The sequence below is a fragment of the Plasmodium knowlesi genome (assembly GCF_000006355.2).
Source record: "Plasmodium knowlesi strain H genome assembly, chromosome: 14".
NCBI classification, from domain to species: Eukaryota; Apicomplexa; class Aconoidasida; order Haemosporida; family Plasmodiidae; genus Plasmodium; species Plasmodium knowlesi.
This window is the reverse complement of record NC_011915.2, coordinates 3172546-3193964: the sequence shown is the minus strand read 5'-3', so window position 1 is coordinate 3193964 and position 21419 is coordinate 3172546. Positions and strand designations below refer to the sequence as shown.

Genomic DNA, 21419 nt, shown 5'->3' with positions numbered 1-21419 from the left:
CATATAACTATTCCAAATGTTCAGGAATTAGGAGCATAAAATATTCTTCATTCTTCCTTTTTAAAAAATAATCAAAAAGGTTCAAAAAAAAAATAATTAAATAAGATAAACAGTATAAAGGAGACTAGGAATTCGATCGGAAGATCGTAGCAAATTTATAGAAAGGTATAAACCGATGTAAAAGAAAAGAATGATATTCCAAATGAACCATAAAAATGGCAACCCCAAATATAATGCAGAGTGATAGTATTTTATAAATAATGACAAAACAGCTTCTACTTTAAACCTATAAATCTGATACGCTTATTTCGATTAATATATACAAAAATTTATCCACATATTTCATGGTCCATTTTCTTCCATATGTCGGGAAGCATAAACCACATTTGATAAGCTTTTCCTTCTATATGCGCTATCTATGAATTTAGAGCTTGGTCCTTTTTTAGATGGAGTAAAAAATCAAATTTTCACATATGAAATGCAAGTCTAAAAAGAAATATAATTTTAAAGGAAAACATAAGTATTTCTAGTAAGGCGATAAGGTCGTAAGTTGTCTCAATACGCGTGAATAAATTATATATTATATGTGCCTACCTAAATGGATGATAAAATGTACTAATTTTTTTTTATACAATCTAAGGAAAATATTATATATAAAAATTGATTATTTTAATATATCGATCGCGCATGCAGAATTTTTGCATCCGATGTATTTATATATATATATATATAACCTTTCGCGCAAAATAATAAAAAAGTTATTATATACTCTTTACCTACTTATTTTCCCTTCTTCACAGCAATTTTTTTTTGTAGAAAAAAAAAACCTAAATTATTGAAAAAAATAATTATAATATTTCTGTAATATAAATTGTTAAATAAATAGTAGTAGCTGCAAATTTTTTGTGCCTTATAAAACTCTTAAATAAAAATTTTCAGAAGGATCATTTATAAATGCGAAGCACTCCATCAACTGAGATCTTTTCACGGCTTCATCGTGCCCATTTGTGTCGTTCAATTTTTCGACGTTATTTTTCTTTTTCATATATATATTATGACCGTTTCTTTCCTACGAAACGTTATATTTTCAATTAGGAATATTTATGTTAATTGTACAAATTCCTATTTTTCAAATTAGATTTTGCGTTAATTCTTCAATAGGAATATTTAATAATGCAGGACTTCGAATACTTGAAAAAATATAAATGTAGTTGTATTTAATTCCATAATACTTCCCAAATTATTATACTTTTTTACCCAATTCGTTTTATTGTATTCTTTTACTGGGATTATTCGTTATTCGCTTATTTTTTTTTTTATTTTTTTTCCCCCCCCACGTCTTATGAGAACTTTTTTTTTCTTTTTTTATTAAACTTTAAGCAGCATGGATTTAAGTGAGTATATACCTTATATGGACCCCATACAAGATAGGCTTAGGAATGCAATAAACCTAAGTAGGGAAAGCCTACTGTCAAAAAGTAACTCGAATAACGTTGCTCCGTTTATATATGTCATCTTATTTACTCTGGCAGCTGTCCTCCTCTTCATAAATCGCCTCCCACAGGTAAAATAAAACATACGAGTATATCAAAAAGCAAAAAATGAAAAAATTAGTGCGAAAAATGATAAACTGTTCGCAAAGATAAAGAATCTACCGCCTGCATTGTGTAAATCATATAAATATATGTGCGTCTTGGTGCTTATTCATATTTAGATGCTAAAAAAAAAAAAAAAAAAAAAAGCTGCAGTGTGGTTTCTTCCCAACTGCCTAAGTAAAAAATATATTTTGCAAAAAACTGTGCTTACCACTTTTTAGAAAAAAAATGATGAAATACCAGAGACCCCAGAAGATATAGCATGCTACAAAGAAATTGCCCATGAACAAGGACAAATTGAGAAGTCAGAAGAATTGAAAAAGTATGCATGGAATAACTGGTTTATGAAACTGGAAACAGACTGGAGTTATTTCAATGCGTCTCTCGAGAGTGAAAAATGGACATGGCTTCTAGGAAAAGAAAATGAATGGAAAGAGTGGCTACAGCATATGGAAAACAGATGGACACATTATAACGAAAATATAGACGCAGCATTTAAATCCAGTATTTTAGAAAATTCAGAAAATTGGGATGAAAGTCAATGGGAAAACTGGATTAAAAATGACGGAAAGAAAATGATGCAAATGAATTACAGTAAATGGATTGGTGATAATTATTCTCATTATAATGCTTGGATTATTAAAAAATGGGAAGAATGGAAGAGCGAAAAAATTCGCACCTGGTTATTAAAAGATTGGAGACGTAAAGAATTTGAATACTGGCAGAAATATAAATGTTTGACCTTACCAGAACCATTATTTGAAAGGGCAGAAAATAACTGGAATAAATGGAATAGAAGGTTATACAAAGAAAAAGAAGAGTGGAAAGAATGGGTTGCCGAAAAATATGAATTTTATCAAAACAGTGAGTGCAAAAAATGGAAGAAATGGAATGATAGTAAAGACGTGTTGTTTAACAATTGGGTAGAATCATTTATCAGCACATGGATAGCAGAAAAAAAGTGGAACGTCTGGATGAAAGAGAAAAAAGTGAAAGCGCATCCTGAGCAGAAAAATTACGAAGAAGATCATATTGTGACATTATAATATCGCTTCTATTCCTTTTTTTTTTTTTTTTTTTTTTCTTTTTTTACCATCCAATATAGAATTTTTATCAATACTTAAACACATATGTGTAAACACGAATGAAAATACGCTAATTTGAATGCATTATAATATTCTTTTTTTGTAGAGTTATTATCGTACGATAACCCGTGTAGTATTTACACTTTTGTCACATTACGAACCCTTTTTATGTACAAAGTTAAGGGAACCATCAGTAGCCGATCGGAAGTATATATTTGTGTTGTAAAATATATGCTGAAAATGAGTTCTTCGTATAAAATAGGAACCCACATGTACGTATAGCGTTTCATTATTTTGACACCTACCTTACGTGTAATTATGTTATATATATTTTGTTGTGGTTGAATTTGTCTTACATGATATATTTCACGTATAGAAAATTTGTATTTTTCTTGATAATTATTTATTATTATCATTATTTTTTTTCATTGTTCATTTTATTTAATAAGAATAAAATAAGAACGAATTCTCTACTTTTTACTATATTAAACTTTTAAATTTTATCTGTACATGTAGAGTCATACTTGCAAGGATGATTATCATAACGGTGTGAGGGGTATGGAAAATACAAGTGTTCACTTTTATTTTCCTGTGCCTCGAAATAAAGTGGAATGTAATGGAGTATAATATAATAGACCAAAATGGTCGGAGTAATTAAAAATATATTTATAACCCCCCCCTGGTGGAATGAATTCCTTTGAAAGCAAAATCCCATAATTAATCAGACAATTGCGATACAACTACTTAGAAAATACTAAATAATAAAATATACCCATTACATTTTATCTGTCCATTTGTTTCTAGGGCTCATAGTTACTTCCCCCTACTTTGATCATTCATTAATGATATTATATTATGTATATTCTGTGATTATTTTCCATTATATTTAATTATTATTATATATCGATGAAACATTTTCCTCCCCCTTTATTTACTTCTTCCAAATTATTATTTTACCCCTTTAAAGCCTTTTCCTACTATGGAATTAATATATTCCTATGTTTCCTTTAATTTTTCGCGTCATATGGAATAATGTCCATATGTTGCTTTGAGGCTTAATGATTTCATTCCCCACAAATTCGTATGCTTATTTACATACAGAAATGGGCTTATCAAATGTAACATCCATTTTTATTATTATTTTCATAAATGGGTGGAAACTTATCATTCGTTTAATAATATATACAGTGCTAAAAAATGATATCTTCATAATTATCCTTAAAATTGTCCATAACAAAATTATGTCTATTCCTTTCTTTTTATTCCGTGAAATAATTATATAACAATAAAGTCGTAAAAAAAAAAAAAAAAAAAAAAAAAGGGAAGAAGAACATCAAGAAAACGAAGAAGAAGGAAAAGAAATCGTCCATATGCCATTTTTACTTTTATTTGAATTAATTTTCCTTGTCAAATGTTCATTTTTTATATATACTAAAAATAAAATCCATTTTTTGAGTATTTTTAACTGAAGGAAATTTTACATTTATTAAAATTAAGGAGAAAAAAAGCAACATGTATATAACTAAAGAAATAAATGATAAATACACCAATTAATATAAAGCACAGACAAATTATCTTGTACATGTTTTAAAATGTTAGGAAGTTAGAAAAACTCTGTGATTAAGTTTATCAATACTTCCAAAGTACTATTAGAAACATAAATAAAAATAATACATAGTATTGCATATTCAATTATATTTCTGTATTATAGAACATTATGCCTCCGCATTTTTTTTTTTTTTTTTTTTTAATTTTCCAATTAATATCTTTATTTTTTTTAATTTTCCTTTATGATTATTCTTTTAATAAATGTTTAAATAATTTATGTTATATAAATAATTTTTTATATTTCTTTTTTTTTACCACTTTCTGGTATAAGGAATATGAGTGCATATATATTAAAGGCCTAGATTTTTTTTCCCGAGGAATTATTAAAATATATTACCATAGAAAACGATTCACCGGGAATGCGAAAAAAACATATTTTTCTGCGCAAGTATGGATAAAAATTTTCCTGAATTCATGGAGACTTTTACGGAAACGGGAAAATTTTATGCATTCTGTTAACCATACAGATAAAATTAATATACACGCATTTTTATATATGCATGTATATATTCATTTATGTAAATACCTAAATCATTAATAAATCTGTTGATGCTTTCCCTGTCTCAATACATTGATAAAATTTCTTTTCAAACAAAGGGGAACATAAATCAATCATTTTAACCAAAACAGTGCATTGTGTCATTAAAAATTGTATCTATGTACATAAATAATAAATGGTACAGTAACAAGGTTTTGGTAAACGAAAGTTTTTTCTTTTTTCTTATCGTTCAATGTTTGACTTACATCCAAATGAGTGCAAAAATCGAAGGAAGAAGTATACTATAAATAATTCATTCAAATCATACACGCTGTGCAGTTCTCATTTTACAATATAACATTAGCTTAAACGAAATAGGAATTATCAAGACATTTGAGAGGTACAATATCAGCGATACTTATTTTCTCATTTTTCTGAAACATATTAGAAGAAATAGCACTTATAATATATTTCCCCACGAATAAAATTAAATACGAGCAATATGAAGAAATCTATAAAAAGAGCATTGCAAATTGTATCCAAACATTCTGCGAACTCATTTTGTTGAGGAAGCCTTTTCTTCCGACTAAAAGAAATATACTGAAATATGGAGCAGCTTCAGGATGTACAGGAATATAGTGCAAATAATGTCGCTTCGTCGTTAGGGGCAGTTAAAAATGACAATTTATTTTCATTTGCAAAAGAAAATTTTTTTCTTACTTGCCTATATATCACACTTTTGGTTCTGTCCACGAGGGTTCTAGTAAAGACTTATTATGTAGTAAGTTGAAGGAAGTGCACGGAAAATTTTTTTTATGTATAAGTACATTGTTTATATATATATACATAGACATACTTTCAATTCATTCTTGTCCTTCTCAATTGATCTAAAAATCGCATTTTTTTTTTTTTAAACCATTTTCAGCCAATGCTTCAACATGCAGATGAATTTTGGATGCTTCTGAAACATGACGTAAATAATGGAAAAGAATCTATGGAAGAACTTAAGAACAGTGTCAAGGGATACCTGAAAATGTTTAAGTTTTACATATTGAATGAGTTCAGTACTATTCTAGGAGTAATAATTAAAAAATTGAAAAGTACGAACGAAGGTGTCCAAAATGTTCAGCAGTGTGAAACACGGGATAATCCAATGATTTCATGTCATGATGATAAACGTGACGACGATAAAGCCATGGAGGAAAAAGTAAATAAAGAAGAGGAAAAAATGAAAAAGGAAGCGGATGAAAGAAGGAAGAGGAAGGAAGAAATGAAAAAGGAAGAGGATGAAAGAAGGAAGAGGAAGGAAGAAATGAAAAAGGAAGAGGAGGAAAGAAGAAAGAGGAAGGAAGAAATGAAAAAAGAAGAGGAGGAAAGAAGGAAAAGAAAGGAAGAAATGAAAAAGGAAGAGGAAGAAATGAAAAAGGAAGAGGAAAAAATGAAAAAGGAAGAGGAAAAAATGAAAAAGGAAGAGGAAAAAATGAAAAAGGAAGAGAAAAAAATGAAAAAGGAAGAGGAAAAAATGAAAAAGGAAGAGGAAGAAAGAAAGAAAAGGGAAGAAGAAGTGAAAAAGGAAGAAGAGGTTGGAAAGAAAAATGATTCTATGGAAAACGGATTAAGTAATACTTCCATAGAAAAAGTTAACAGTGATATAGAAGGAGAAGGATCAAAGGATAGTCTTGCTAAGGTTGGATTGGAAGACACACAGGAACATAAGCCAAAGGATAGTTCTACAAGGGAAGGTGATGAAGGTGTTACCGGAGAAAAAACTGACGAGAAACCTATCAAAAATACGGAAGATGCCAATAAAGAAGGAACCGCCGAAAAAGACATAAAGGAAAATAAGAAAGATAGCAATGGAAATGAAGAAGTAAAAAACCACGAAAATATGACAATAGAACGTGACACAAAAGAACAGTCCAAATCAGGAACTGGTGAAGAATTAAAACGTGAAAAGGATGAACCATCGAAACACGCAACCGGCGGAATAGCAAAGCACGATAAGACGGAGATTTCTGAACATAAAACATCAGGGAAAGAGAAACTCCAAAACAGCGGACAAGCGAAGGAAAAGAGAAATGAACAATTAATGAATATGACACAGGAAACGAGTACCGGAATAAATCATGATAAAAAGAAAAAAACCTTAAACCTTAAAAGTATGATTTCAAAGGATAAAGATAACGGTGAAAAGGGTGTTAATGTTGATAAATCAAATAAAAAAGAACTAACAGAAGAATGGAAAGTTAATGAATGGAATAAATGGATGCGTCATTTAGAAGAACAGTGGCATCTCTTCTTTAAAGCTCAGGAAATCAAAACCGACGACTGGATACAAAAAAAAGAAAAAGAGTTCAAAGCATGGATAACAGAAATAGAAACTAAATGGATGAATTACAACCACAATTTGGATACAGAATATAACACTGATCTATACGAAAAGTATCCATCGTGGTCGGAAAATGAATGGAAGACATGGATAAGAACAGTTGGAAAAAAACTAATGGGAAAAGATTGGATTCAGTGGATAAACGGTCATGAATCTAAATTGAATGAATGGGTTCAGTATGACTGGTTCCAATGGAAATCCCTAAAGTTTTTTAATTGGGAAATTAATGAATGGAAAAGTGATGAATACGAATATTGGGCCGAATGGCAAAATGGAAATTTGGGCATGTTGCTAAATAAAAAAAAAAAAAAAAAATATTTATCATGGAAAAATAGGATCGAAAGGGAAAAGTCGGAATGGGACAGTTGGACTCGATCAAAAGAACTATTACTTCTAAAAAGTAAAACCAGTAATTGGATGAAATGGAAAAATGAAAAACAATTATCATTTAACGATTGGATAGAAAACTTCATAGAGACATGGATCAGCAAGAAGCAGTGGAATACATGGGTTATAGAAAGGCGAAATGCACTTTCCCGAAAAAAATCACCTTCATATTAATATTCGGTCTAGTCGAAATTATTAATAAAGAAAAAAAGGATTATCACCTTGTAATTTGTTGTTAATTTGTAATATCCTTTTCCAACTGTTAATGGAGAATAGCGACCTAAATTAACAGATCAATCATTAACAAGTCACAGACAGGGCCCATCCCCCCCAAAAAAATTGCAATTTTTCAGTTTCCACATTTCCTATTTTCCTTATTAAAATTTATTCGTATTTCCCCATAAAGATGAATGCGATACAAAAAAAAGTAAAAGGAAAATTATTTAAAAGCGAAAAAATGAAAACGCATTTTCCTTAAACTTTAAGGAAAAAATGAAAATTATGAAAACGCCATGTTTAAATTTGCAAATAGTATATTAATGTTAATAAAACATTAAAGCAAATTATTTTAAAAGAATTTTTTTTGGTATTTTCACATATGTGCATATATTAAAATAGATATTCCTATACACAATTTTTTTTATTTGTTTGTTTACAGAATATCTTTTTAATATTCAGGAAATGAGTCTCCCTGAAAATACTAAATTTATCTTTTTTTTTTTCGTTTTTCAAAATATGTCTTTTAGGCACCGTCAATGCATACAGCAAATAAACATAATTATTTGAATTTTTATATTGGTTTCTTCTTAAATTTTTATATATTAGTTTCTCTGATTATCTAATTAATTGATATAAATTCCCATCTTTAAGTAGCATGGGGTTTATAATAAACTAAATTCTTTCCATTCGTCCTTCTCTCCATTCCTATTTTATTCCTACTGTGCAATAGAAACGATTTCATCATGGGTGTACTGAAGAAATAATGTTAACTACACGACACACAATGCACCGCACATAATACATTACGCGAAATGTATTACGGTTAATATGTTTTAACGTAACTGGGGGAACGATGCAACCCCCTCCCCCCCGTCTACGAAGCAGTTCTATCTTCATATTTTTTTTTCACATACAATACTAGTATATAGAGTATTTTCTTCTAAGGGATCTTCATCTTTGAGAGATTTTCTTTTTGTATAAACTTCTATCCCCCTTACTCATATATATTCGTTACTTTCGTCAAAGGTAACTTCAATAATTTCTTCTTCATCTCGTTTATTAGAATATATATCGTACTCGAAGTACTCCCTGTCTTTTTCGAAATCAGCTTCCTCTACTTCATCATTGTTATATGTAAAGACTGTGTATCCGGCAGTTGAACAAATAAAAAATGCTACAGTAATTCCTGCAGCATATCTAAAACCCTCCCCTGAGCTTTTTTCACTCGAATTATAACTTCCATCATCAGATTCTTCTTTCGCATTATCATCAAAATGGTTAGCATCATATTGATCATTTTCTTCCAATTCATACACGTTATGTAATGAGTTCGTAGAAGAATATTCCGAATTTTCTGGATTCTGTGTGACTTCACTTAACTGTTCATCGTCCCCATCACGAGAAGTGTTCTCAGACTGCTCATTCAAATTGCTAGTAACTGCATTCTCAGTTTTTAGCTTAACTTCCTCTTCCTCTAATAGATTTATTTTCAATTTTGTTTCATTTATGAAGGTTTCCAACTTATGTATATCCGCGTTTAACTTGTCAAATAAATCATCCACCTCTTTAATATATGCTTTCGCATTTATATACGCACCATTCTTCTTACTTACCGATATAATACTAAATATATTATCCATGTCTTTTTTCTTTAATAAAATTTCATCATGAGCAGTCTTCATAGATTGTAATTTTTTCCTTGCCTCTTCATTATAGGATTCAATATTTTTCTTGGCTTCTAAAATAGATTCTATATTACCATTATTATGTGCATGTTTTATTTGTTCCTGAATCCTCTGAGAAATGTTTTCGATATATGCTTCTATCTTGCCATCTCCATCTATTTCGTTCAGAATTATTTTTATATCCTTTACATATTCCTCCAGTTTAAAGTAGTTATCATTTTCTGGAAGATTTTCAGAGAAGTTTTCTTTGATTGCATTAGCTCTTTTCCATATTTCGTATATGCCTTCATTTAAATTTTTATTGTATTCTATCTTCGATTTATTCTCCTCAATGCGATTCAACACATTTTGAAATTCTTCTATGCCATTATTTACTTTTCTCTTAATATTTTCAATGTACTCTTTTGTCGTATAATCAGTTAATTCTTTCGTTTCACTATTGCTTATTGCATCGTAATCATCCAGATCGGTCAACAAGCCTTTTCCTCTGCTTATAAGATGGGAAATATTTTCTATATAGGCATTTACTTGTTTCTCTTCATTGTTATTAGATTCCTCTACATCATGTATCTTTTGCATATTTGTCTCAATATTGTTACACACATTGTTAAACTTCTGGATGGACTGTAGTGTGTATGTAGTATTGATACCTTTCAATTCCTCTTCATTTTCCGTTAATTTTTTTTTCATATCTTGTAGCACCACGTCATAATCCAACAATCTTGTTATTTGACTATCTAAAACATTTTTAAAATTTCCCGCTATTTCTAAATATTTATCTGACCTACTTTCCATTTCTTTCAATTTTAGCAATTTTATATTTTTCCTAATATCGTCAATGTTCTTTATTTTATCCTTCATTTTCTTGTAATGTTCCATAATTTTTGCTTTACTGCTATTTAAGGAATTCATTTCGAAATCCCCACTTACGTCTACGAGTTCTTTTTTTATATCGTTATCTATTCCAGCTGCTTCTTTTTCATTTTCGCTTAAATCAGCAGCGCTTTTAATTACTTCTTCTAAAATATTCAACTGATAATTATTTATCTTGTTCGAATCAATGTATTTATTTAATTCATCAATATCATCAATCATTAAGTTGGAATTTTTCTTAATATATTCTACGTACTTCTCCGCTTCCTCCTTCTGGTTATTTATTAATATTAAGTCATTCGACATTTGGGAACTAATACCAGCTATCATGGAAGCATAAAACGATTTCTCACATGTCTTCCCCTCCTCTAGCAACCCGTTAAGATTAGTAATAGTTGTTCTAATTTTTCTATTCATGCTATATAATTTTTCACTAATTTCTGGAATTACGGAGTTCACATCGATACGTTTTTCGCTTGGTGATTCTGATTTTTCTACTGTTTCAAATTGTTCTCCTAATTTATCTATATTACCTTTGATACCTTGAAATTCTTCATTTACTTCATTGATCTGCGATTTGAATACTTGGTCCTTCTTCTTCCTATTGTAGGTGTCACTCAACTCCCTCAATTTTGTAATTTCGGAGTTGTCTATTATTTTGTTATCGTCCTCGATGCTGCACGTGATAGCTTCCAGTTCAGCATACTTCCCAAAAGCACCATTAATTTTATTTAAGACATTACTTCCTTTATATTTTGTATAGTTAATTTTAATTTTTAATTCATTGTATGATTTTATATCGTGACATTTATTTTTCACTTCCCTTAACCACCCATCCATTTCTTCCTGTTTCTTGTCTATCTCCTCTGAATCATTAAATATTTTTTGAATATATCCATAGGTCGTCTGCAGGTTTACGTAGGCATCTAATTTGGCATCATTTTCAGGCTTTATTTCTACCTCCGATTCAAATTTTAACGTTGAATTTGTTTGTGAAGTCTTTTCTAGTTCCATCCCGGGGCTTAACTCGGATCCTAAGGTTCTTAATATTTTTATCCCCATAAAATTAGACGCTTCTATCATCTTTCCAAAGGCATTATTTGCCTCATTCGTATTACACTGCCTTGAAATTTCTTTCATTTTGTTATTTTTTTCCTCTACTTTTTTTAATATATCGAATATATTTTCTTGTTTTCCTAATTTTCCAATTCTTGTAATTATTTTTTTAATGTCCCCATGTCCTTCGCCCACTTTGGTATTTACTTCTTCACACGTTTTTCTAGTTTTATCCACATATTCCCTTGTATGAAATAGAAAGTTCATAAATTCATCCTGTTTCATTTTTTGCAAATTCGTTTTTGCAGTTTCTTCCTTATTGTTTATATTTATTTGTTCCTTTTGTGCTCCCTCCCTTAGTATCTTAGCTTCTTCATACTTTACCACCCCTTCTGCAACTTTTCCAGCATTAGTTTCGATTACTTTGTACGACTTGACAAACTCGTCATACAAATCTTTCATGCTCTTTTTGTAGCCTGTAAATTTTTCCTTTATGTTGTATAACTGCATATATGATTCATTAAACATTTCGGTAAAATATGCCTCCTGCGAATTTAACGACTCCATACTTGCCTCAATAAGTTTTTTCTTTTCATCAGCCTTTTCCTTAGCTAATTTCAAAATGCCTTCTTCGTAATTAATTTTACTTTTCTCCAATTCCTTTTCTATTTTAAGGACATTATCATGTATAACATCCACGTTGCTCTTCTCATCCATCATGCGCTTCTTCTCATTTTCAATATTTTTCAAATACTGCATGTAATGCACTTCTTCCTTTTTCAGCACATCAACAGAGTTATTATTTTCAATTATAGACGCTCCTAATATGGAATTCTTTAAATTAGTCGATTTTTCTAGAATGTTATTCATACTCTCTTTTACATTTTTTATCTGCCTTAAATTAGATTGGATTAATTCTAAATTTAATTTCACGTTCATGTATGCTGTCTTTGATTTCTCATTATTCAATATATATGCTTTTTCATCTATTGAGGATTCGCTCTTACACTTTGCTAATTTTTCTTCAGACTCCTTAAGTTTTTTTCCCATGTCTGTATGCAACTGTTGAATTTCTCCCATAATATTGCTAGCCTCGTCCTTCCTCTTTGCATATATGGTCCTTATTTGCAAAACGGAAATTTCATTTATGAGACTGTTCATTTTTCCTTCATATTCCATATATCTTTCACCATGTTTTCTTATTACTTCTTCACTCTCCGCTGCCTTATTTACTAGAGTCATACATTGCTCCACACTCGCATTTACTTTATCCATATCAATCTGCTCTACATCATCTTTCCCCCTTTTCTTCAAATATTCTAGCTTATTCTTTCTACTACTTGCGTTTCGGTAATACAGAGAAGCATTATCCCTATACTCTTTGGACTTCTTCAAATACGTATTCATTTCATCTTCGCGCTCTGCTATTGCGTCCTTATATTTCATAACTTCCTTCACGACTTCATCGATTTGTTCGATGGGTAAATTTTTATTTATTTTCTTTTTTAAGTTCGATGCATTTTCTAAATTTTTATTTAATTCTTCAATTAGTGTATTTGATTTGGTCTCTTCAGTTTTCAACAACGTGGAATATTTTTCCACTTCTGCCGCATACTTCTCTATAAGACGCGCAATTTCTGGAATATTCATATTAAGGAGCATTTCCTTCACAATTTTAATATCCTCCAATGCTTCATGCAAAATTATATTATTTGTTAAAATAGTTCTCAAATAACCATCAATCTTCTTTTTAATTTCCTTTACTTCTTTAATACTTTCGTTATTCTCACACTTGCCATTTAACTCGGTAGCCTCCTTAAAAAGGCCTTTGATAATCTTATGACTGCTTACCGCTTTTTCATAAAATTCAGTATATACGAACAAAGGGGCATCTAAAGGCTCTTCTGCCGATTTTGCCTTCTTCATTTCATCTATGGTATTTATATATGAATTGATTTCTCCAATTTCATGCTCAGACTTTTGCTCCTCACTGATAATCTGATTAACCATATCATGAATTTCGCTCTTTTCAAATTCTAATTCTATATTTTGTAAATCCTTCAGGGTATGTATTTCCTTCAGTGTCTTATTCAGTTCTTCTGATGTGTCTCTAACTTTTTCGTACAATTCTTTCATGGCCTTTTCCTTGGCCTTAAATTCTATATTTTCATTCTTCTTTCCATTTGCTTCTTCCAAGTATTGATTAGAATTTGCTTTAATTTTGTTCAAAGTATCCTTCCTTGTTCCTATCTTCACAACAAAAGCTTCCACTTTCGCATTAATTTGATTTGCCTTTTCTTTATTCTGATGATTTTTGTAGTGATTAATATCCCTGACAAAAATAGGCGACTTAGATTTTGCAATAATTTGATCCAAAGAATTTACGTCTTTCTCCACTTGTTCATTTATTTCTTTGTCTTTTTCCACTATTCTGTTACTTATCGATTTTATAATTTCACTGTTCTTGCTGCTGATGAGATCATCCGCTTGCTTTTTCAATATTTCATATTCGACATTAAGAGTGTATATCAATTCCTTAGCTTTCTTCCACTCATCATTTTCTTTTATTTTCTTCAGCTCTGTTTCGTTTAATTCTTTATATTTTTCCTTAGAGCGTGTGTAAAAATCGACGATGTTCTTCATTTGTGTCTTTAAGTTCGTCAAGTTGTTGTCATTTAATTTTCTACTCTGAGTGATATTTGCGTCGTTTAATTTTACTATTAAATTTATCTTTACATTTTGTTCCATGAAATTATCTTTTTCTATTTCATTCCTTTCGGAAATAATTTCTTCCTTTAGTGAATTATTCTTCCTAATTAATTCTTCGACCATATCCTTATCAATGGTGCATTCTTTAATAGACCTGTTTAAAATTTCCAGGTTATGCAAATTTTTATTTGATTGGTCTACTTCTTTTATGATGCTATCGCATAATTTGTTATTCCTCTTGAAGTCTGATTCGTATTCTTCCAATTTCGTATCAATATATTTGTCGTTAATTTCTTTTATTAACTCCTTATAATTTTCATTTTCTTTCTGATAGATGATGTTATATTTTTCCGGCATACTTATATAGTATAGAAAATTAATTCTTACCACTTTTAAGGCCTCTTTGGTTGTATGGAATTCTTCAAACACATTGTTTCTGTTCTTGAAGAAATTATCCTTATGTTTCAGAAAATTTGTGTAAGCATCTTTTACATCTAACATATCATCATCCTTATCATAAACTTTGCCAAAAAATTCTTCTTCCCTCTTTAGTATAACCGCTTTGTCTTCTTCAATCTTCCTTTTTTCCGCAGTATATTCTGCTATGCTAACTTTTAATTTATCGTAAACACTCTTAAGTTGCTCTAATGAATTTGTTAATTTTTTATTAGTTTCTCCGAATTTTATTTTTAAGATTTCCTCTCTGGCGTCTGAAATAATTTTTAGCAAATTCGTTATATTCTCCACGGATTCTGGTATATCATCATATTTCATAGATTTTATTTTCTCATAATCAACTTTTATACCTTTTAACACCTCATCCAGTTCGTCCTCAGAATTACTGTTATCGATAGAATCTGTATAGTTGCCCATATTTCGAGATATTTCTTGTACAATTTTATTCAAATTGTCTTTATATATATCCTTAATAATCATTTTAATATTATTATAAGCGTAACTTTTTTTATCTATAATTTTCTCCATATCTAATGGTGTTCCCATAATTAATTCATCAATTTCCTTAATATTTTCGTCTGCTCTTTTTTCCAAGGAAAGTATTTCTTTTAATTTGATAATATTTTCCATTATAAACAACATTTCCGACTTCATTTCATCGCTAATATAATTCTTAGTTGATCCCCTAACCTTTAAATCCTCTATTTCGTTCATGTGCTCATAGATAGAACTAACTAAGTCCTGTATTTTTAATTCTATAGATTTAATGTTGCTGTATGTGCTATTTACAATATTGGAACTTGTCTGCACTGTATTCATTTTGCTATTTACTTGTTCCATTAATTTTATTATATCATCGAACTTGTACTCCCCCTTTTCATCTTTTTTAAAGTCATTCTTCAGTTCCTCAACGAGTGATTTCTCTGACTTGATAATTACATACTTCAATTCTATTATATTAAATAGGCCCTGTAGCTCGTCTGCCATACTTTTAAACGTTCCTAGCTTTTCCTTAATCTTATTTCTGACTATGATAACTTCTACATTTTCATTCCCTTCGTAACTTTGTATAGCGTTCAAATTTTTATTGTATTCACCTACTACATATTCCCAGATAACCTTCCAGTCTACCATTATCGAGTTGTACTTTTCCTCATATATCATCGACTCAGTAAACAAGTTAATCTTATCTTTTAATGCGTCTGCTAAGAAAGTAAATATTCTCTTAAATTTATTACTTTTAAAATCGTACAATTCTTTCATCTTCTTGAACATCTCATTGTTAAATTTATACAGTGACATATTTTTTGCCAAGTCCAAACTTTTCCCTACCAAAGTGTTTTTATCAAGATTGCTAGGTTTATCATAATTTTCATGCTTCTTTATATTGCTGATAGCCTTCTTTATATTCTCGAAGTGATAATTGTAGTTATTTATGATGTTACTAATTTCATTTTGTAGGAACTTTATAGAACTTAGCATATTACTTGATCTCATTTCTCTCTCAATAATACTAACAATGCTTTTTGCAGATTTTAAAAATTCCTTCGCATCGCTGATATTAGAATTGTACCAAACATCGGTATTATTACTCACGTACGATATGTACGAACGTGCGTTTTCGAAATAGACAGCCGAATTGCACTCCTTAGGGCAAAATATTTTTCCATATTCTTCTTCGATGCTTTTCATAGTATTGGATATTATCATTTTAGCATTTTCACTATTATTCTTTAAGCAATTTACATATTCATCTTCTATTAATTTGTATGTTTTGGAATTACTTGTTCCTGAAACCTGTTCGTTACCTTCTGTCTGTGCGTATTCTAAACTATTTATTTTTCCTTGTAACTCAGATTTTATAGAAAAGCAAGACATCCTCAACAGTTCCATATTATCATACAATTTTTTTATCATGGAATCTTCCTTGTCCCCAGAATTATGGTTATTATCTTTATCTCCTTTTTTTTCCGGATCCTCGTCACCAGGATTATCCCTAGAATTCGTTGACCCCTTACGCTTTATAGAATTCACAATTTCTTCGCACGTGTATATGTCCACATAGTATGATTCTAAGGAAAAGACTAACTCCCCTTTATTATTCACTATTTCGTAGTAATCTAAAATTCTGTCTATCGTAGGAGCTTTCATATTTTGTAAAAAGGAACTGATTATTCCATTAAGCCTATTATTTGCATCCTTAGTACTACTAGCATTTCTATAAAAATTGTCTTCATTGTTACGTTTAATATACGCATAGCGTGATGGCTTCCTTCCAAATGTGCCATCTCCTACATGTATAAGTGAATTCTTTCTATATAACTCTGATTCATTTCCACTTTTCCCGCTGGGTGTGTTACTCTTCCTATATTCCTCCTTTCCTGGGAACAAACTATGTTTTTGCAAATTTTTCCTCTTCCTTCTAGGGTACCCTGAGTCATTTCTACCACCCCAATAATAATTAACAGAAGAATTCGTTTCTTCCTTCTGCTGCTTATTCGATTCGCTTATAACTTGTTCCCAGCTTGCACCTACAACAAATGTGGAAGGTTTAACATAAAGGGGTGTTTAGCATAGGATGTATAATAATGCCATATAGATCAGCCCTAATTGGGGTTCATGAATTTGCCCATTTGTCACCGATTACAACTGCACATTTGCGCATCTATTCATGTGTGCATGAAAATCCACTTCTACCCTCTTTTGTGAAATTGTACCCATAAGAAGGATAAGAACTCCGAAGGATGCTCCCCACAATCCATTCTTCTTCATTTTACAAGCTGTAAATATATGAAACTACTGTTTGCAGTTTTACACTTATGCTTTTCCTTTTTTTTTTTTTTTTTTTTTTTTTCTTCTTCCCCTTCACCTATAATCTGGTTCTTTGTAAACTTCTCCCTTTTTAAGCACTTCTGGTTTGTTACATATATTATTTAACTGATTTACCAATTCCATACATTATACCTTTCCTAAAATTATCCTTCAATAGTGAAACACCTGCCGTGAAGGTATAAGAATTATGGAAAATTTTCAGGGGGAAAAATACAACGGGTGTATGTGAATATAAATATATATACACACACACGCGTGTACGCTTATGTGTGTACACTTATAGAACATAGGTAATAAATCCATTTGCACATTTCTTGGACCTAATAGGGTCAATTTAAAATTGAGAAAAAATATCCCATTAACTATCGCATTACACTGATATATTCAGTGCTCATTCGATAAAGTTATGGAAAAATTGTTTCTATTCTACCTTTTCTTTCTCTTTTACAACAGAACCAATTCCACAAGAGAAGGGTTTTCAAAAAATAACATTAATAATATATCCCACAAAAAAAAAAAAAAAAAAAGAAAAATGCACACGATTACCTCAAACAGCTTCCATATTTTACAACTGAAAATTTTTTTTCTAGAGAAAAAAAAAAAAAAAAAAAAAAAAAAAAAAAGTTCTCTTTTTAATTTGTGTAATTATCTACATGGATCTAAAAACTCGTGCTCCAAAAAAAAAAAAAAATTAATTAAAAAAAAAAAAAATTAAAATGCAAAGGTAATTTTACCTAAAAGAGCACCACAAGGAAAATTTACCTAAAAGAGCACCACAAGGAAAATTTACCTAAAAGAGCACCACAAGGAAAATTTACCTAAAAGAGCACCACAAGGAAAATCTAGCTAAAAGAGCACCACAAGGAAAATTTAAACAAATGTGTTTACACGAATTCATTCATTTTGCTAAACATAGAGGAAAAAAAAGAATTACCATTTGAACCTTTACTTTTTAAAAATTTCAATTTGTTCCTGGGAAAGGGGTAAATATTAAGATAATGGAAAAATTATACAAAAAAAAAAAATAAAAGGCCAAACATGGTAGTGGCAGTCGAATGCTAAGCACAAATATATATACTAATGTTCTCCGTTTTAGGATACAAAATTTAGGATTAATTCTTAAGCACTTTCGCTTCACACATTTGCAACATCACAAAGCATGTGTAACAATCTAGAAGAAATTTCATATCAGCAATGCGAGTTTTTCATTTAGTTATTAAAAACGAATTGTTTAAAAGATAAAAAAAAAAAACATGATTTTTCGCGCCCATTTATTTCAAAAACGAAAGGAATTTTTTTTTTTTTTTTTTTTTTTTTTTTTGTTCTTCATGTAGAACTAAATTACGTTAGAACAAAAAGGATTTGTTCTGTTATTACACGCCGGCACAAGTGTGTGGATTCGTACTTGTACCCATGTACGAATATTTAATTTTCACGCTGCCATGAAAATTTCAGAAATAGATAATTGCTTAATTAGGAGAGAAATATTCAAGTTCTTTTGCTTCTTTTTCTTATTAACACAGTTTAAATGCTCTTTCATCATTAAATTTCACATGTACAATGTTTAAAAAAAAAAGTTCAACTCTCTTAGTTTCCATTGTACTATGAGATCCCTCATTTCCGTCACAACTGTACGAATTGGTACATAAATAAATTAGATTATCTATTTTAAAGTTTTTTTTTTTTTTTTTTTTTTTTTTGCAAAATTCCACTTGTCATTCCTCTTAGCCCCCACCGCGTTCTAACCCTTCAAAAATAGTTCATTCAAAATTTGAAGCATAAGTCTGGAGTTTACGTTTTTACTGCTCGATAAGTGCAGTCAATCAATGTATACCTAATGTCGTAACTACGGAATTGTCACTGTTAAGGGAAATTTTTCATAAATAGGCATCATACACTTCGCTCTGCAGGGCCATTTGGAATTTTCGTTTTATTTTAGTTCTTTTCCTTTTTTCATATATATTGTTTTCATTTTATAGTTACCTTCATTGGGCAAAACTTACTTCTACTGACTTAACTCTTCGTGCATATTTGCGGGTTTGCTTCAAAAAAAGCGACAAAATTTTTTAAACTTCCCCATAAAATTCAAATTTCTCATTCGATGAATCTTTTCCTAGTATAGATAATAATATTCACATGCTGCACATGTACGAAGCCTCCATTGCAATTCAGGTGCACAGGAATAAGGGTTCCTCACATAGATACATAGCACTAAAATATATTCAAAGAACAGAATCAAATTTTATTAAACATGAATAAAAGTGTGATCACGCTCTGGACAATAAAACGTAATTCATTTTTTTTTTTATAACATTAAATTTTTTCTAAATTTTTCTAAATTTTTATAAAATGAAAAATCTCTAACGTCAGGAATTACAACGAATAAGCTCTAAGAAGGGAACTCAACGGAAAAGAAAACGGATGCAGTCACATTGGCCAACCCTTCTAATATACTTATATATGTGAACTATAAGGTAGGGGAAATAATTCGCGTAGTGTGTATACAACTGTGTAGGAAGAGCCCCCACACTGACACCTTCTTATGAGGTGCATCATTTTTTTAGAACCCGATTTGGTGTTATATGCAAAAGCTCTTCGCATAAGTGCAAACACGATAAGCAGAGTTACATTTTCGCTCTCTTTCCTTTTTTCATTTTTTAATTTTTATTTTTCATTTTTTATTTTTGTTCAAACTTTCACGTCCTACTAACCAAAATGGTATAGGGGTATACTTACCCCCTCCCGTTCTCATGCTTTTCATTGTTCACTATGGAGAGGGTGAATAATGTATGGACTCACTTTTATACCTCTTTTAGTTACTCCTCACATGTAGGAAAACATGTAGGAAGAAAAAAATGCTCATTTACATTCTGTACGAATTAGACAAAAGAGAATGGGGGGTACCATGTGATGAACCATTTCGCCTATCACATGGTGCCATCATTCGGTCTAAATAAAACTCTGAAAGGAGAATATTATGACAAAAAAAAGAAAAGAAAAGTGCCTCACCGCATAATGTTACTACTACAAGACCCATTTAGCTTGTAGGATGAATAATATTATATTGAACATGTGGTAATAAAAAAGAAAGTAAAATGAAGTTAATTAAGAAAATGAAAAGGCACGCCTATGTATTTCCATCACATGATTTTCAAAAGGCAGATATATTTTTATCACTCAAGTAGCTTTCCTTTTTTATCTCTACCGAAAATTGTTTCTCGAAAGCAGAATTAGTACAACAGAGTTCAGAGGAATCCACGGAAAAAGCGCTTCAGCCACATAAAAAAGCTAAATTCATAATATTCTCCAAGAACCTGCTTTTATCATTTTCCTTTCAAAATTTCCAAAGTGCTGTTGGACTGAATTGTGTAACATATCATCTTCCACTGTTTGTAAATAGGAAAAAAAAAAAAAAAAACATACACAGCTTTTTCTTTTCGTTGCAGTTCTGAAGCGACCTCAGTCCAAAGAAAACAATTTTCTTTATCAGAAAAAAGGAAAATATATTTTTTTAGTAAAATTCAATAAGATAGCGTATAAATATAATAGAATAAAAAGAAAAGAATTTCAAAGAGCCCCAAGTTAAGCGTTACTTTTGTGCATCAATGAAAATTTGCACATCGCTAAACCGTTAAAAAGAAGTCTCGCTATTATAACCCCCATATGTATACATGAAGTAGTGGAAAAGTTATTAGCGATTCATAAAATGTTGAACGCGCATACTCCTTAATAAAAGTTAAATATATACTTTTCGCCCTATGCCCTATTTTTCTGAATCACATATTCACTAGAGAAAACACAGACGCCTTATTACTTTAAATGTATAATTAACCAATTTTGTTGTTTCGTGGCAAAAAGGGAGGGCTTATCAGCTAAGCAGGTTTATCAAATATTCTTACTTAATATTATATTTTATGGTAGTGTATAAAATTTTTACCCGCTCACTAAAACCAGATAAAGTTAAAAATAACCCTTTTAGAAAATTATTTTCACAAATTGTAAACCCTAAACCTAAATATATTAACAATGTATATTTTCATTGAAGGA

The 21419-nt window shown here is 30.2% G+C and overlaps 3 protein-coding genes across 3 annotated transcripts; 2 read left to right on the top strand and 1 right to left on the bottom strand.

Moving 5' to 3' along the window:
- Nucleotides 1–1384: 1384 nt before the first annotated feature.
- On the top strand, nt 1385–2641 carry PKNH_1472500 (tryptophan-rich antigen; the record flags this gene model as incomplete). Its single annotated transcript, XM_039113719.1, has 2 exons — nt 1385–1564; nt 1817–2641. The coding sequence occupies 2 exons, from the start codon at nt 1385–1387 to the stop codon at nt 2639–2641; spliced, it is 1005 nt and encodes a 334-aa protein (XP_038970085.1).
- Nucleotides 2642–5373: 2732 nt separating this feature from the next.
- On the top strand, nt 5374–7716 carry PKNH_1472400 (tryptophan-rich antigen; the record flags this gene model as incomplete). Its single annotated transcript, XM_002262562.2, has 2 exons — nt 5374–5547; nt 5692–7716. 2 exons carry the CDS (start codon nt 5374–5376, stop codon nt 7714–7716), a joined length of 2199 nt encoding a protein of 732 aa, XP_002262598.2.
- Nucleotides 7717–8759: 1043 nt separating this feature from the next.
- On the bottom strand, nt 8760–17312 carry PKNH_1472300 (reticulocyte binding protein (fragment); the record flags this gene model as incomplete). The annotated part of the gene is made up of 2 exons (XM_002262561.2): nt 8760–17071; nt 17258–17312. The coding sequence occupies 2 exons, from the start codon at nt 17310–17312 to the stop codon at nt 8760–8762; spliced, it is 8367 nt and encodes a 2788-aa protein (XP_002262597.2).
- Between the last annotated feature and the right edge of the window lie 4107 nt (nt 17313–21419).